Genomic DNA, 17,545 nt, shown 5'->3' with positions numbered 1-17,545 from the left:
TGATACATTCTGCACTTGAATACGAAGCTGACACTCTTCAGTATAAATTTGTTAAAATGTGAACCTAACAGATTTGGGTTAGGGTTAGGTTAGGGTTCAGATTTTGAAAAAAAACAAACAAGGAAAAAAAAAGAATCGGCAGGAATTAAAACTGGTCCGGTATATTGAGTCATACGATGACCTGTTCAATATGAGAAAATGTACGATGTTACAGCAGCGAAGATAGTCACATGTACAAATGTACAATATTGAAAAATATTGACCATTAACGGACGGATAATGTATATATTATACACTGTAAATTAAAACACTATTATAGAATTTCTTTGTTTCAATTGTTTGGTCAGTCATTTTTATGAACGTGGGTTTGGTTGTGGAGGAAAAACAGATTATTCTCAATAAAAGGAGTCAAAATTTCTGTTTAAATAACTGTATCTGAAATGAACTTCCCCTTATTTCTAAGACCATCAACTGCCACTGGCTAGAAACCTTTTCCTATTTTCATTGAATTTTGTCTGATTTTTCTTCTGGTTCTAAATGTTCAAACACAGAGCACAACGGAGAGTGATGTGAGATTTCGTCTCATATTTTTTGGGTTTTAGCTTTACCACCACTCGAATCCATTAAAAAATATAATGGCCACAATTTTGTATTCATCATGAGGGACTCTTAAATTATGACTTAAGGTCACGCAGTATTTCACCATGCAATTTGAACTATGAAAAGGAAAGACTGAACTCCACTGTAGAGGATGTGGCAGTTTAAACAACATCACCACAGAGATGGAGCAGCAGGATAAATTCAGGTAATCCACTACTACATAATGTCAATTATTGCAGATTAGATTTCCTAATGTATCTTTTAATTATTAAAAATAATTCACAATTCTAAACACTATTAAATCACAATTATTGAATACTTGGAACTGTTATGATGTCAGCAATAATGTAATTCCTGATCACTATGAAGAAGATAAAATGACATGTTTAATATTGCCTTTATTTGACCTAGAAATACGTACTTGCACTGATTCTGTAGTGGTGTGCATTACTGATGAGTCTGTATTGTGTTGAACCAGGAGCTATACATGGCCCTGCTTTTCTTTCTTTCTTGGTTTCTGGTAAGACATTACCCCAATTCTGCCTTAATGAAAACACACATAATACAAGAGGCCATTTCTGCCTGTTGTATTATAAGGCTGTGGTAAAGCTGACATATAAATGTTGGGAAGATCCCATAGGTGCTGTATGGAGCATGCACTTACGGCACTTACCTTGAAATCCACCCTGAAGACGGAGAAAGATATTACAGATACAGATATTAATTTCCGTTTATGGAGAATTGGGAAGGAGAGTTGAGTTCTGTATGTATTATTGGGCTTAAAATTAGACTTTTATCCCAATTCACAAAGCCCTTGTAGTTTCCGTTTAACAACTTATAAGCAATGAGTCATCCAAGCTTTTTATGTTGGCTTGTTATTGACTTTTGTGTCTTGTGGCATTTCCTTCGCTACCTAATTATTTACTCTGCCCTTTAGCCTTCTCGCATTGCTTGTTTCTGATTATGAACTGCATAGATAAAAAACATGCATTCATAATGATGAAGAAGGTGATGAGCACAAAGAAGGAAACGACGAAGATGGCAAAGATGCAAAGAAAGGAAAAATGGCTTGGGGAAGAAGAAAATGCTGGAATAATTATGATAAGAACGTGTCACATGGGAGGAATAAAATAAGAAATCTGCAACAACTGACTGTAATTACTGCTTTCTTGTCCATGGCTTGCTAATTAAGAGAACAGAGGCAGAATTCAGATTAGGAGGGATGCCCTGGAGAAAGGCCTGGAGCTCCCCAGTCCTCAGAAAGAACCTAATCCAGGGAATCGCTAGGCTCATACAAAACATTGAAGGGGTCTATGTACATAATTCATTTCTGGGAGGGAGAAACAGAGAGAAGCTGCAGGAGAAAGGGGAGTAAAATGGTCACAGTACGCAGGTATACACGCATTGCTTCGTAAAAAGAACATTTTCAATCTATGCTCTGTGTATATCTGCTATTTCTGCTCAGTATTTGGGGTAACATTCTCCTCAGCATCTCCAATCATATGCAATTCACTAAAATGTAGCGTCATTGCTGCACTGAGACAGCTGTGCAAAAGATAACACTTCTGTAATTGGACACTTGCTGATCGCCTCTTGCTGTTAAATTGTTGGAGGTTGTTAAAAAAAAGTGTTTTCATATCACCACAATTTTTTTTTAATCTTTGCCATGTAACAAAGTGGTGTTATTGCCCTGAAATAAATAATTGATTACATTCACACTCCACATATTGTGTCAAGCCATGGATGTCTTTACTTGCATCAGGCGTTATAGCCTGCTTCTGAATGAACTGGTAAGTTACGGGGCTCATATCAGCTGCATTTTCAAAGCTGAGCTTCTGTTCAAGAAGGATTACAGTAAATACAGACTAAGATTTACCCTGCAAATAAGTTCCATAATGTTGATATGTTTACCTACCACCTATAGAATTATCTTAAAGGGACACTGGATCCTGGTTACTGCTCATTTGCAGGACTTTGTTCCACGGGTATCATTTAGACTCCAAGCTGACTGGAAATATATCTCTAATAATTCAGGGAATGTTTGACTGTCTATCTGTGTTTTAACCGCATAATGGTTTGCTTGACAGGCTTCACATTTGGCAGGTGACTTATAAAGGGCACCAGTGCTGACTTTGATGTTGTTTTGATAAGAAATGCAAGAGATATAGGTAGAAATGTGACAGCTATATAACCCCATTTTTGTTTTATTTAATAGATGTATGTTTTTGATTTATCACATTTATCACTCAACAAGAGTGAAAATAAAATACACATGGACTAAAGATTCTACACACATGAAGTACAGTACACATAGATGACATGGCTCCAGCATTAGTTAAGTTTACTTATTGTCTGATGTTCAAAGGGATGAGGGTCTGATGGTCACAGTTATCCATGGTCAGGACAAACAGAAATAACATCATATTTCATAACATGTAAGGCTCATGGGGAAATGAAGGCCTTTCAGCATTGAAATATAGACGGATTTACCACCGTACTCTACACTTGACCGTCGCTGTCACTGCAGATGAGACACAAGCTCCCCTTTGTTTGGCACAATCGCATCTCCTCAGCTCAGGGTCTGCTCCATTACTGACCGTAGTGATGCTCTATAAGAGAACATTTAAAAATAAAATTGTATTTTGCATTTTTAACATGGGAACATTTGTAATCCAGAATCAAGTAGTAATGAACTGGACTGCATTTGCCTGTAAGACTTTCCCTGTACTAAAATATATGCAGGCTAACTGAAATAAAATAAAAATCAAATGACACTGTTGACTGTGATTCAACAAAATTTTAAATCTCTAAACATGAAAAATATTATTCATCATCAAATCTTTTATCTTAACAATTGTAGAACTGAGGTCACAAGTTTTGAAATTAGCAAAGCTGTGTGCAACTTCTCAGAGTCATTTAAAGATTAAAAAACAGATAAATACTAATATATAAAGAGCATATAGTTTACCTTATACGTTTCTTGGTTGAAAATGAGACCCTCTGTCTCAATGTTATAACCTGTACATATAAATAAAAGAAAAAAAAAGGAAAAGAATCGCTGCGTCTTGCTTGCTGTTACAATCGCTATCGTTACAGCAGACATTACTGGTTAATAAACCACACTTAATTGATTTAATGTACACAAATAATGACTATTCATCCAGTGTTCAATATCAAAATGTGTTTTTTATCCATTCTTACCTTTTCCTCCGTCATTTTGTACCGTTGTTCCCGTGTTTTCCCGACTCTCTCTCTTCATACTTCGTCAACGTAAACGTCATCACTTTCTTTTGTGACCCAATCAGAGTGTCGTAGAGTGTGAGGGGTGTGTGTCGTAGGGTGTGTCGTAGAGTGTGAGGGGTGTGTCGTTGAGTGTGAGGGGTGTGTCGTTGAGTGTGGGGGTGTGTCGTTGAGTGTGGGGGTGTGTCGTTGAGTGGTCTGCGGGTCTGCAGCTGGACCTACTTGTTTCCTTTACCTCTGCAGTTCAGATCAGACCATCATCCTTGTCTCTGTCAAAGCTCCACACTGCATTGTATGTAAGTTGTTTGTTGTTTTATGTATTGAATTATTTCTTATTTCTGCAGCGTGTTAAAAGTAGTTATTTTGTTCACTTGCTAGCATAGCTAGGTATAGTTACTTAATTATATTGTTAGCTTATCCACATGTTAGCCACCATGTGTCAGTATGCTAGTCATGGTGTTAACTTACTAGCTACCTTACTCAGCTTTGTTATTAAAGCACCTATTATTATTAGGTTTTGTTCTGCTTTGCAGTTTCACACATTCATGTTTTAAAACTGACAAAATACAACAACCGTCTGTTCCTTTGGAGTGCAATGGAGGGAGTGTTTAGCTTAACTGAATAGCTGAGCAGCCTGTGTTCAGCTAATGCAGCATAACGCTTGATCATTACACTCAAAACTTACACTAAAGGATAAACATGTTTGTTATCATTTGACATTATTGCAGTCAGTAGTGCAACCATGCTTTGTTTGTGTTATAAATTGATTTCTTTCAAAGAGACTCAGACATTACAAATTAACTCAGTGACATTCATGTTGTGGCCACGCAGTGTTACATGTGGCTAGCACTGTTGCCTTGCATGAGTTTGGGACTTTATGTGTGGAGTTTGCGTGCTCTCCCTGTTTATGCATGGTTTTCTATAGGTACTCCGGTTTCCTCCTACAATCCAAAACATGCAGAGGTTAATTGGACACTCTAAGTGGACCATAGGTGTGAGTGTGAGAATGAATGGTTATTCATCTCTTTAGTTTTGCCCTGCAATAGACTTGGTGACCTGTCAAGGATGTGCCCTGCCTTTTGTCAGCATGGATTAGCTTCAGTGGCCCCATGATCCTAATGTGAATGATGAAGCAGTAGATAATGAATGAATGAACATTTATTTTGCAATGTAATTTATTCTACCAAGAGGATTTGTGTTAGGTCCTGTTTGTAAGTCATTTAAATCTGCTTTCTTGCAGAATTCAATAAACACTCATTAAAGAAAAAAACTAGTTTCTTTTGTAACAGTGAAATGATGTGGTCCGTGTTATACAAAACAAACTTAATGGATGCATGTCCCTTACCAAAATGGAACACACAGTCCATAAACTCATCCACACAAAGAAAATGTGTGTACTGTAAATCTGATTATTATATGAATTGATCTGATGCAAGCTACACTGGGCAATTGCAAATAGAATAAGTAGCGGCTGGTAATTGTATGCTTTTAAGTCAAATGCTATGATGTTTCAATGACACTGTCACCATCAAATACAGATCAAGTCATTATTATCAGTATGGAAGTGCTGGCTGTAGCCTAGTGGGATTATTGTCAATGTGCTGTATGATCCCCTTGGCTCTCACAGCAGCATTAGCTGGCAAGCCAACAGCCTTTATGTGTGATTCTAGTTTGCTCTACCCACAATCATTATCGATTGCCTGGTGATGGTTGTTCTACCAGCAATAACGGCTTTTTCAGAGGTAAAGGCTTGCTGGCAGGATCGTCTAATTTCCTTTCCTACTTTTCTCATTTTAAAAGGTCCGGAGAGGGCGTGCATCTTACTGCTGTGTTGATGCGGGAGCAGACGTTGACTAATTCTAGGAAACTTCTTAAATAAATTGCCATCAGCCAAAGGACACAAACTCAAAGGTGTTCAAAGCAAAATCATAGTTGTTGTTATGAAAAGAAAAATAACATTTGAAAAACAAACCTCTACAGCCTTGTTCTTCTGGCTCAACTTGCTGGAGACTTGGAGAGAAAAAAAAAAAAAGTTGCACAACAAAAGTGACTTGCAGACAAAACCACAGAAGAGCAGCAGAGACAAAAAATAAGTCCAGAAGTGTCAGAAAGCTGTAAAAGCAAAGGTAATATGCGCAGTGGGTCTGAGAGGCACTCCAGGTTTTCTGTTCCAACTGAAAATTCAAAGACCACTCAAAAATAATCAGTTTCCATCGAGTTCCTTGAAAACATTAAATTGATTAGGTGTTGTTTAGGTGTTATTAAATGTGGGTGTATTAGGTTCTGTAATCCTGGCTGCACAGTGTGCACCCTTTTCTAAGAACCAGCCTAACAAACAGAATCTCTGAAATCCTTGTCGCTAGCAGGGACTAAGGCCTTGTTTAGACTGCAGCCCACATTTGAAGCTTCATTTTTTGGCACATACAATTTTTTCCAAAACTGATTCAAACCGCATGCGGAGTTGACTTTGAATGCAGTCTCCTCAGTTTCCGTCAAGGAAACAGGAAGGCCTCGTCCATTTGTTAGGGTATATGGCATGGGCACAAGGCAAAACTGAGGGAGCTGTAGCATCGTTCTCTTCTTCTGTGGCAGGAATGTGTCTATTCCCTGCGCCCAGACTTGTACCGTCACCCGATGGTGAAGTGGGATACTACTGGACCCTGGCGCGCGAGTATATCAGGGTCAGCGATATGCAACACTATATGTGACATGCAGCATGTGCGTGGAAGTATACCAGGGCCTTTAGTCTCAGTCTGCAGTCGGATTTTATACACACCTATAAAGATACATGACTGTCTCAGATTTGGCAGCGGACAAACGGACGGACAGGCATACTAAATTCATGGTAATGCCTGCTGCTGCAAGTGTGTCCAGGGCCACAACCCTTCACATTGGTGACAAAGGGAAAACAATCCACCCATCACTGCTGTGGCTGGTAAATAGAAATGTGTGCATTAATGTAGAACTTTGGTTTCTAAATTAAGGGTGAAGCTCGGTTTCTTTTATAGAAACAAGTCTTGTTTCTCCCTCAGAGCTAGGAAGGTCCTGATATCAGTGACATTCTTACCAATACTTGACTATGGCGATGTTGTGTACATGTGTGCCTCTAACAGTTGCCTACAGTCTTTGACTCCAGTCTATCATTGTGCTCTGAGGTTCATCACTGGCTGTAGCCGCCTCACCCACCACTGTGAACTGTATGCCAAAGCTTCCATGTCCTCTCTGTCTGTAAGACGCTACACACACTGGATGACTCTGGTCTATAAGGCTCTTCTCGGCTTGGTTCCTACCTTTTTAAGCACTTTTCTTCAGCGGACCAGAAGCCATTATGCTTTACGTTCCAATGACATTTTGCACTTGTCTGCTCCACGCGTTCGGACCGTTCAGTTTCTCTGCCCCCTCTGCTTGGAATACCCTCCAAACTGAACTTAATTTGCAAGCTTTTATTTCACTGGGAGCTTTCCACTCCATCTTAAAAGACAGGCAACAGAAATCCATTGAACAGTGCCTGTGTTCTTAAATTGTTACTGTGACCACAACTCTTGCACTTTATGTTTGTCTAGTTGTACTTTTGTATTTCCATGTTTGTATTGTAGTTGCTGCCTTCCTGTTTTTTATTTAACTATGATGTGTGCTGCTGCCTTTCTTGGCCAGGTCACCCTTGTGAAAGAGATCTTGATCTCAATGGGTCTTTTATCTGGTTAAATAGAGGAAAAAAAAAAAAACTTTAAAGGAATACCATAATTTACCGTATCTTAAGTGGTTATGTGATGTTTGCTTTCACCTACTGCTCTCCAGTCGCACATCAGCTGCTTTTTGTTCACAAGGATGTACTCCGTCGATCTATCAGGCTGCACATCCTTGTACTGCAAGGAAATCATGTTGTTATCCTGTGGGTTCTCTCCTTGAACATTACAATTGCAGCTAAACAAATCGTCCTCAGCAAGGCCTCTCTTTTTCCTGAACTCACTAATAGGACTGAATAGCAAGATGAGAGATGACCCTGCTCAAGTCAAGACAATTCTCATGTGTGAAGACATCGCGTGCATTTGTATGACGGGAGTAGAGTCAGCGTGTGATCGTCTTCAGTATAAGGGATGTATAATGCACAGCCGCTAAAAGCTGAGCTTAAACTTGTGGTCAGACAGATGTGGAGTGACTCACTGTGTGAATTGATTTTCTAACCATAGAACACTGCAGTGTTTGCGTAATCAAATGTGTACAGAGTGTACCATAGTAGAAAAGAAACATCAAGTACTGGGTGTTTTTCTAAGTATCCAATCCGATGTACCTGTAACAGCAGATATTAAATAGTATATACATCACAGAATACCAAGGTTCACATAAAACTGTAACCACTCAGTGCTGCTTTGGCTCATGTCCTATCATAAATCTGTCACTCATGGCATTTTATGTAATTTTATGACCATTTCCCTATTTCACATTGTTTTTGAATGAAATCAAAAGCTTTTTATTCAGTGCAAGGAGCTGGAGACAAAGAGAAATTAAATGTATTTATACCATAGCGGAATGGTGTTGTTAGGGCAAATGTGTACATTTGCACAGGGTCATTTGCAGGCTACATTTTATTGACTGGCTCACTCGTCTCGCAGATCCCATTTCCACAGGAAAAGGAAGGGGAGGAAAAAAAAATGTCTACGAATAAATGTGTATGGATTTTACTTCTGTAGAAGTGTGTGGTCCTTTCTGCTCACGAGGCAGCATGAAACATTTCAAGTGTGGCTTGGGATTATAACGTTTTTGGCAAACCGCATATTGATGGAAAGTTTGAGGCAAAAAGGAAAACCCAATAGAAAACACATTGGTGTTTATGAGATAATCCAAACACCGTACACACTTTCTCACACACAAAATACATATATTTATCTGACAGAACATTTTAGCAGAGAAGAAAACAGCCATCACCGTACCATCACATTATACAACATGGGTGTAGAAGAAGTCATAATCACGTAGAGCATGCTGTTCAGTTCACATATAAAGCAGCTCTGAGCTCCACACAATGAAGTCCGGAAGAGTGAAACAACTTTGGCAAGGTTAGGCGTTGAATCAAATGAACGCTGAAAGGTGTTCTTTGGAGTTTTTTTTTTTGTTTTTTTTTTTAAAAAACCTTTGAAGTATGTGCAGGCAGGCAGCTCGCCAGATTAACTACACTTCATCAAGAATGGAGAATACATCACCCAGATGTTATTCGACCCAAAAACAAGGAGGGGGAGGTGGTGGACGATGGACCAAGTTATAAAAACTCGGAAAATCATTTGTCACGTCCCCTCTGGCCAGCAAGTCAGTAACGGCCACAACATTCAAACTGGTAATTGCTTTTAATGTTGTGGCTGATCTGTGTAAATTATTTAAATAAATGTCTCCACAGTTTTATTTAATTCCCCCCAAGTGTTCACAATGTGGTTTCCCCACTAACTTTTGAACTATCATTCGGCAGGCTGTACAATATACAGAGCTTTGCTTTTTTTCTCTTTTTTTTTTCTTGCTTTTTTGTTTCTGCTGACGGACAGAAAGAAGGATGGAGAGCAAGCGCCGTCAGTCCATGAAGGTGTGCTGTGCTGTGTGGTGTTGATGGTGATAACAGAATAGTGCTGAGTACGTTACTGGGTATCCTTTTCACTGCATACTGTATCATGCATTCTGCTGCCAAGGCTCAGGATTTGATGGGAATGTCAGGGAAAAATTATGCATGCGCTCTTTTTTTTTTACATTTATATATATATATATTTAGAGAGACAAAAACATGAAGCCTGGTTTATGAAGCAGAACCTAATTTCTGAGGAGCTGGTTAAATGTATCGCTAAGATTTGAGGTTAGGGTTAGGCATTAACTGGTTATGGTTAAGGTAAAGGATAATGCTTCGTTTAGGATGCCCTGATGAATACAGTCAATGCAGTGTCCTAAGAAGAATAGCTGTGCAAACGTGTGTGTGTATGTGTGGGAAAGGGTTGCTGATGCAGCCTACCGGTTTGACATAGAGCATATTTGGCTTGGGAAAAAAAAAAAGAATAAGAATCCAAGGGTTGAGCTTGGCTCATTGATCTTCCATAGCTCACGACAGAGCAGAGTGCCATTTGTTTTCATGCAGAGGTTAGATAGTGCACAACAGAGGCGGATGAAGTAGCAGAATCCCATTATAGATTCTCCTCTTGTTGTAACAGTCGTGGTATTTCTGTTCATGGGCCGTTATTGATCTGGGGCCCCAACGATGGGGAATACATCTTTGAACAAAACTCACCCCTGAGGAGGTTTATTCCAAAATAACCTAATGAACACTTACTCAATCAAGATGACTGACAAGAGCACAAACAAAATTATATTCCAAATACTTTTGAATCTATGTTACTGACCTCGGTGGAAAGAGGATGAAGTTGAGTTTCCTGTACTGAATGTATGTTTTTATTTATTTATTATTTTACTCTAGTATGGCTGAGTGGATTTTGCTGTCAGGGAATTGAGCAACATTTATTTATAAATTGCTTCTTAATAAATACAATCACCATACAGGACTCCATTGATTACTTCACATTTTACAAAATGGCAGAATGGAGCCCAACCCTAACCCACTAGAGGAGGCGTTTCTCTCAGTGTGGGAAGCAGCTCTTCTAGCCAGGACTAGAATGGCTGGGGTGCTTGGACTCTGGGTTCAATTGCCCTGGTTCTCCTGAGGTCTGTTGTTGACCCTCATAAGTTTGACACCAAATTCTGTAGCTGTTTTGGGATTGTGACCAAATGGAAGTGAAATATTTGGTTATTGTAGAACATTAGATGCAGTTTGTGTTCATCATTAGATGTTACTCTTCCCTCTCCACCACTCTGTGTCCTCCTACTGTGTCTTCCATCTGTAAAGATTATTAAGTGGACAGACGGTGTGTGCAGTTCAACAGTCTATGTATCAAGTTCCCTTCACTGTGGCTGCTTCTTCCTGACTCTGCCACTGTTTGTTGTATATTTCTGAACTTATATCTTTGTTTCTTCACCAGTCTAAAATAATTGCTTGCTGTTAGTTAGTATGTGGTTTTGACATTATACTTGCATGGCAGTTTGGGGTTATAGTGTGGGTTTAGAGTCTGTGTACTTGATGGCCAACGGATTTTTGTTTTAAGATTAAATTGAATAAATAAAACCAAAATCGGAAAATGAGCCGTTTACCGTTCACAAATAGGGAAATGAAAAACAAAAATCATCAATCGTTGAAAAGGGAACACGACACAATGATCAGTTGTCTGGATGTGCAAATAAACAAAAAGCGGGAAACAAAATGACTGTGAATGTATTCGTGTAAAGAAAATCCGTTGGCCGTCAAATACACGGACTGTGTATGCATACAGTAGTTTCTTCAGTTTCTTGGTGGTCAAGATTTCCTGCACGGAGTTTGCATGTTCTCCCTGTGTGTGCGTGGGTTTTCTCTGGTTTCCTCCCACAGTCCAAAAACATGCAATATGGGGATTACTATAGGTAAATTGGTCTAAATTGACCGTAGGTGTGAGAGTGAGAGGACTGGTGAACTGTCCAGGGTGTAGCCAGCCTATCGCCCTATGTCAGCTGAGATTGGTACAGTACTCTCCTGGAGGGAGGATGGAGCGGTAGAAAATGGATGGATGGATATTGTTAGCTATATAGTTCGCTCCAGGAAGTAAGTGTACTTTGTGCCAGTGCAACCATGTAATCTAATGATATTAGATTAATTGTTGATAATTTTTACATTCCAACCGCGGGGTGTTCAGAAATCCAATGATCATTCCAGCTGCAAACCAGCACTGCAGGTCGACGTGCCACAATTTTCATTTCACAAACTGACCTTGTTTCATCTGTGTTTTGATATCAGAGTCATGAATCTATGTTTCTTTCTGCAGATCGCAACTCTTTGATCGGCAGCACTGTGCAGAGGCACTCTGCCAGAGTCATTATGATTTTTTGAGATGGGGAGAAAGTTGGTGCATTTTATATTGTGCATTGATGAAATGGCTCTATAGTGGCTTCCCCTTTGATGTAGACCTTGTGCCAAAAAAATAAATCACACATGGCCAAGTCATGTTTTACAAACTCGTTTCAATTTTTTAAAATTTTATTTATTGAACCCTTTAAAACCTAAGCCTCAAAATGTCCGTCTGGACTTATTTTAGCCATAAAATAGCCAGGAAATGACATTTTGACTCAAAATAACATTTGAGTCTTTGTCTCAATGTCCAAAAACAGGCCAAAAATGGAAACTATGTGCACGTATTTTTCCAACTCTCTCCGACGCGTAACTACAGTGATGCAAAGTGTTCTTGTGGAAACGTGACATCAGCGATACGCTCGGTGTGAAAGAGTTAATAGTATGAATCTAGTCCTAAAGCGATAGGCAGCATCGGCTTGACTTATACTGTATATTGCAGTGTGCACTGCCCCTGTTACAGAGCTTGAAGAAGCACAGATATGATTTCTGGTTATATTACCTTAGTCTCCGGTGTATTTATAGGGACAGAGGAAAGCCTCCTAAAGCATTTCATGCAGCACCTTTTTAAGTTGATCTACAGAGTTGAATAATAGATAATGTTCTACTTTCTCCATCAAAGACGTTTATCTCATGACACCATTGTTGTTTCACCATTCGTCATTCACTGCTCCACTTAGAACAATAGATACCACTTCTGTCTTATGACAAGTGTATTTTTACTCAACTTATAGCCAGCAGTCATGACGGCATAGTTGCTGCATACGCGTGTCACATACTGTATCACTTACAGCTTCGCCTCTGAATTGAACTGTGGGTCATCCTCTTTTCATTTGGTGATCAGCGCTCTTTCAAGGAATATAATGTACTCTATATGCTGTTGGTTCTAACGGCTAACCATGGGCCACATGGCTCGATACGCATGTTGCTTTACGTTCTTACAGGACGTCACATTCACTCCTTCACTTGAGTGAAGGATCACTTTTGTCAAATTCATTCTGCACACATACAGTACACACACACACACAATCATGATCTTGGAGAATTCCTATAGAAATAGCACACAAGCCATTTCTGTATAAATCTGCATGGAAAGTAGCTCATCATCTCCTCTTCAGAGCCCAGTCCCTTTTTAAGTGGTCTTAATGCATATGCTCTTTCATAAACTGAGCAATCTCTCGCTAAAACCCTCCAGATGCTTTGAGGAAATGGTAACAGGCACTGACTATTAAGGGCCAAGTTGGGAACAGCTCTGCAAACTTCTCGCTCTGAAAGCGCCTCAGTGCTCTTTAACTAATACACTAACATTAGCACATCCATACACTCCTCGATATCAGTTACCTCCCTATGTCTGCATTTCACTTCTCTCTAATCTCACTGTGAAGCCTGCACATAACAGTAGGCTGCAGTGGTTGCAGGGGCTTCCTTCTGATATGGCGCTTAAAATGTGCTGATGCTGGAAATAAAGGCTTAATAGCACAATGTCTTCCACTGGTTCACTCTGTCTGACGGTTGGTGTTCAGGACAACGTCCTTGCATTATGTGTATGTGTTATTTTTAACCCTTGCTATGTTTAAACATACAGTATATACGTTGGGTATAAGAATGTGCAATCTAGAGTGTCTTATATCCTTTTCTCAGCACAAACTAGGCAACAATTCATTTTCACCAACTATGTAAACACACCTGAGCAAAAGGTACTCAAAATGTTTGAAATTGGATTGAATTGGCTCGTTTTTAAGAAACAAAAATAAAAGGAAAAACTGTCTATTTTGTGACTTCAGCACAATTATTGCTACTTTATATCACTACGTAAAATAAGATATCAGATGAATAACCTAACTTTGACTTAACAACACATAAGATGATGAAAAATATGCTTTTTTTAAAGCCTGAATATGTGACCTATGAACAGACACACACCACAGGATGTCCATGTAAGGAATTGTGTATTATTCCCACGGCAAATTACCGTGGGTGCTCACGCGCGAGCGCTAAGGTTTAAAGACAAGTAGTGTAATGTTAAAACCACATACAGTATAATCAGTTCACAGTGAAGTGATAGGCTGTATTCTTACCATGTATTGTGCTTGCATGTGCAGAGGTTGATCACTAAACACTTTTGTTTTGTGCTGTTGAGTCTGAATTATGAACCAAATACAGAGACAAAAACGAAAACGCAGGGATTTTCTGTGCAACCACTTATAATGATTCACATTAGTATTAATGTAGTTTCTGAACCAAATAAAATGCCGAATGCATTGCCTAAATTGTTACTCTGCACTTCATTAAGCATATCGTCGAATGCACATTAGATCATGGTCTATTAAGCCAGTGCTTGGTGAAATTAGGAGCTCATTCTGTATTTGCCTTTTCCGTTGAATTGGAAGCGTCATACCTTCCAAACTCAGGCTGGAAATGGATGTAATTACCTACCGAGACACAGCCCCATGGCAGTCTAGACAAGAGATGATTACATCTGGTTAAGCTATGCACAGCTGAGTATCACCCTGTCCACGGTCAGCCGAGTTTTCTGCATTCCTGGATCTGTTTTTTTTTTTTTTTTTCCTCACCCAGAATCCACACGTCATTAAAATTGGTGGAAATTTTTAAAATTACTATCACAACATCTCAACGAAGTAGAAATGATCGAGGAATGAGAACGATGGGTCCACAGATGGAAATTAGCTCGTCGCTAAATCAGGTACAAAGCACCTTTCCTCTCTCTGAGATGGATGTCTTCTGCCCCTGATACACATAAATTTAATAAACGACATCAAATTAAAATATCAGTTCAGTTCAGAGATATATTGCACCTCGGGGGGAAATCAGTTTTGCAGATGGCAGTGCAGAAACAATTAAAAACACAACAAACAAGGACAGGACAACACACACGGCACAGCGCACCACAATAAGACCTGACTTAACACAATCCCAATAGAATTTCAGTTTATAAGAACATGTCACTGTCAAAATTGAAATGAGTACATCCAGAAGTGGATAATCACAGCTGGGCAGGATGGAGACCATGAACTAGAGAAGCCTCGTGGATGAGCGGTGACACGTTATTCGACCAGTCGCTTACAGCCGACTACAGAAGAAGACTGTCACAGAGCCGTCAGTTTATCTCGTCACACCTAACAGCACGTGAAGTCATGCCATTAACCACTAAATCATAATCAACTAAAGTCTCGTTTACCGTGGAGTTCATGGTCACTGCATTATCTTAATGTGAGGCAGCCACTGCTCCACACGACTGGATCCCTGTGTGCACACTGTCGCATAGTTTAAAGACTAATGATAATGTGATGTGTAATAATGATACTCAGAGGTAAGTGTCCTTCTTCGTGGCTTTGCCTCACCAGATTGTGCAGAGAGGGAGCAAGTTTCGGTGCTTTTTAAATTCACTCAGAGCACATAACAAACATAATCATTTCCATTAATTAATCTATTTTTTTTTACTTTGAACATCAACGACATCCCCGTTTTAAGTTCTTCCATCTACTCTTCGCTCCATGTGTCTCACCAAAAGGGACCTCAGGTGGTGCTGTTGTCCTGACAACCAGTGAGGGGAGCATCACAGTCAGACGACTGGATACTCTCGCTCACACACACACACACACACTCACAGAGAGAGAGAGAGAGAGGGGAGGGAGGGAGAGAGAGAGAGAGAGAGAGAGAGAGAGAGGGGTTGGGGGGGATGAATCTCTCAGATTCTGAACAGAAGCTTGCTTCTCTCCATCGCCGCTGCTGGCTGTCCCTTCCCTTTACGCGGAGTGCATTGCGCATCAATAGACTTTAGAGTGAGGTGCATTTTCGTCTCCAAAGTATTTTAGGCAAAGCCGTATCACTGCTCAGTTCGCAACTGCTTTGGACCCGAGGACATTATTGGTTTTTCGAGAAGTCTGGACAACTATTTCACATCTTTCTTCCCTCCCATTGGATCTATCGCTCCCGAAAGGCGCGCTCGTGTGCTTTAAGATGCAGCCCGGACGCAAGTCGTGTTGGAGGCAATTGCAGGCGTCCTTTTTCAGACTGCTGTGTCTTATCCCCACAGGATTCCCTGTCCGGAGTGTGGATATGCAGCGGGCCACCGACAACATCACCATCCGCCAGGGCGACACGGCGATCATAAGGTAAGACTCATCCCTTAACTTTCCTCTCCTCCCGTCCGCCTCCGGACGCGCAGCATCAGCATCAGCAGCAGCATCGTCACCTGGAGCAGACAGCTGCATCCCATCAAACTGCACCCCGAGGAGTTTGTGTCGATTTAAACTGGGGTAAACTTAAAAGTCAAAAATGAACGAAAAGTAAATAGACATGTGACATGTTTGGATGCGACAATAAAACTTTTAATTGACTGATATTTCATATTCCCAAATGGAGCGTCTGCCTTTCTGCGATCAGTTTATTCTGATTATCGAACGCAATTGTACTCGAATGCCATGTTCCCTTATACAACCACGAGCCAAAAGCTGTATGCTTCACTCATGTGAGCACGAAGCCGACCATTGAGGTTCATTTATATCATCGTCATAACAGTTATCTCAACTTATTTATATTTATTTAAGGAGAGACTGCTGACAGGATAACGTGCGTCACGATGTCTAGGGATGTTTGTGTGTAAGTGCCAAAATGCGCGCTGTCGAAACGCAGATGATGATGATGAGGGCGAGGAAATGACGGAGAACTTCATTTGCACCTTGGCTTTAAAAAAAAAAAAAAACACAAAAAAAACGTGTGCGATGTTGAACATCGAGCGTTCGTGACACATGCATCGCTAAAGAAAGACGAGTTAGCACAAAAAAATAGTTTTCTTATGTGGAGTCAGGGTTGTTTTTGTGTGTCCATAAGCCCCCCCCCACACACACACACACACACATACACTTAATCACCTCTCAGACAATAAGCTGTCAACTGAGGTATTATGATTTTGCTCGGCAGATGTCACTGACCACGTGACCAAAAAAGCTTGTTTATGGCAGGGGGGATTTTTTTTTTTTCTCTCCAAACAAGTCTCTTTACCCCCACCCTCCTCTTCCTCCTCCTCCTCCTCCTCCTCACTCCTCCCCGTTTAAAATGGGATGCAGGGTCAGTCCACTGGTTCTAATAGGCTGCACACACAACACTCACATTGATTTTCTCACCTGTCCTCTCCCCACTTTCATGCTGTATTTACAGTACAACCATCCAGGCTCCACTAATGAGTGTGAAAATATAGAATGCCATTACGGGACAGACCTTTTACACAGCTTGTCAAAAAAACAAAAACAAATACGCGGCCACGGCCACTCACACGTGTCCGGTGCTCATTTAGGCACACACACACACACACACACACACTAGTTCAATCGGAATACATTTCTTTAATGGATTCCTTCTGGCAAACAGGTGCCATCCATCCAGCTACCTGCTGTTCAAATTAGTCCATTGACTTCTTTACTGTTGACCTCACCGGGGGTCACAGCTATTTGTTTCACTTTCCCAATCCCGTTCTCTGTGTCTTAGCTATAATTCAACCATTTAGTCGCCCGGTCAGTCTGTCGTTCAAAGGTGATGGCAGCTTTGGCACTCGGTTAAGACTCAAATTGGATTTGTCTTTCTGTGAAAACACTCGCATCCCTTAGTCCGCTCCTTTACCATGATCCGTGACAAATGACTGGTGAATAATTATCCGCACACTGAGTGTCATAGTTAATCTGATCTTGATAATGTATCGTGTTCACATGACTGATCCGTCTT

At 40.3% G+C, this 17,545-nt stretch overlaps 1 protein-coding gene across 3 annotated transcripts in view; it reads left to right on the top strand.

The window, feature by feature from the left end:
* lsamp (limbic system associated membrane protein) overlaps positions 1-17,545 on the top strand; it is a 610,217-nt gene that overhangs the window by 412,169 nt on the left and 180,503 nt on the right. For 2 of the 3 annotated variants that reach the window (XM_058633310.1, XM_058633309.1), the window contains exon 2: positions 15,861-15,939. In XM_058633310.1, the coding sequence (XP_058489293.1) occupies positions 15,861-15,939 (79 nt within the window). Of the gene's footprint in view, positions 1-15,510; positions 15,940-17,545 lie in introns of those variants that run through there. The other variant, XM_058633308.1, reaches the window with a different exon arrangement.

Source organism: Solea solea, chromosome 7 (genome assembly GCF_958295425.1).
Source record: "Solea solea chromosome 7, fSolSol10.1, whole genome shotgun sequence".
Lineage (NCBI taxonomy): Eukaryota > Metazoa > Chordata > Actinopteri > Pleuronectiformes > Soleidae > Solea > Solea solea.
The sequence above is the reverse complement of the archived record's forward strand: the minus strand, read 5'-3'. Positions and strand labels throughout refer to the sequence as shown.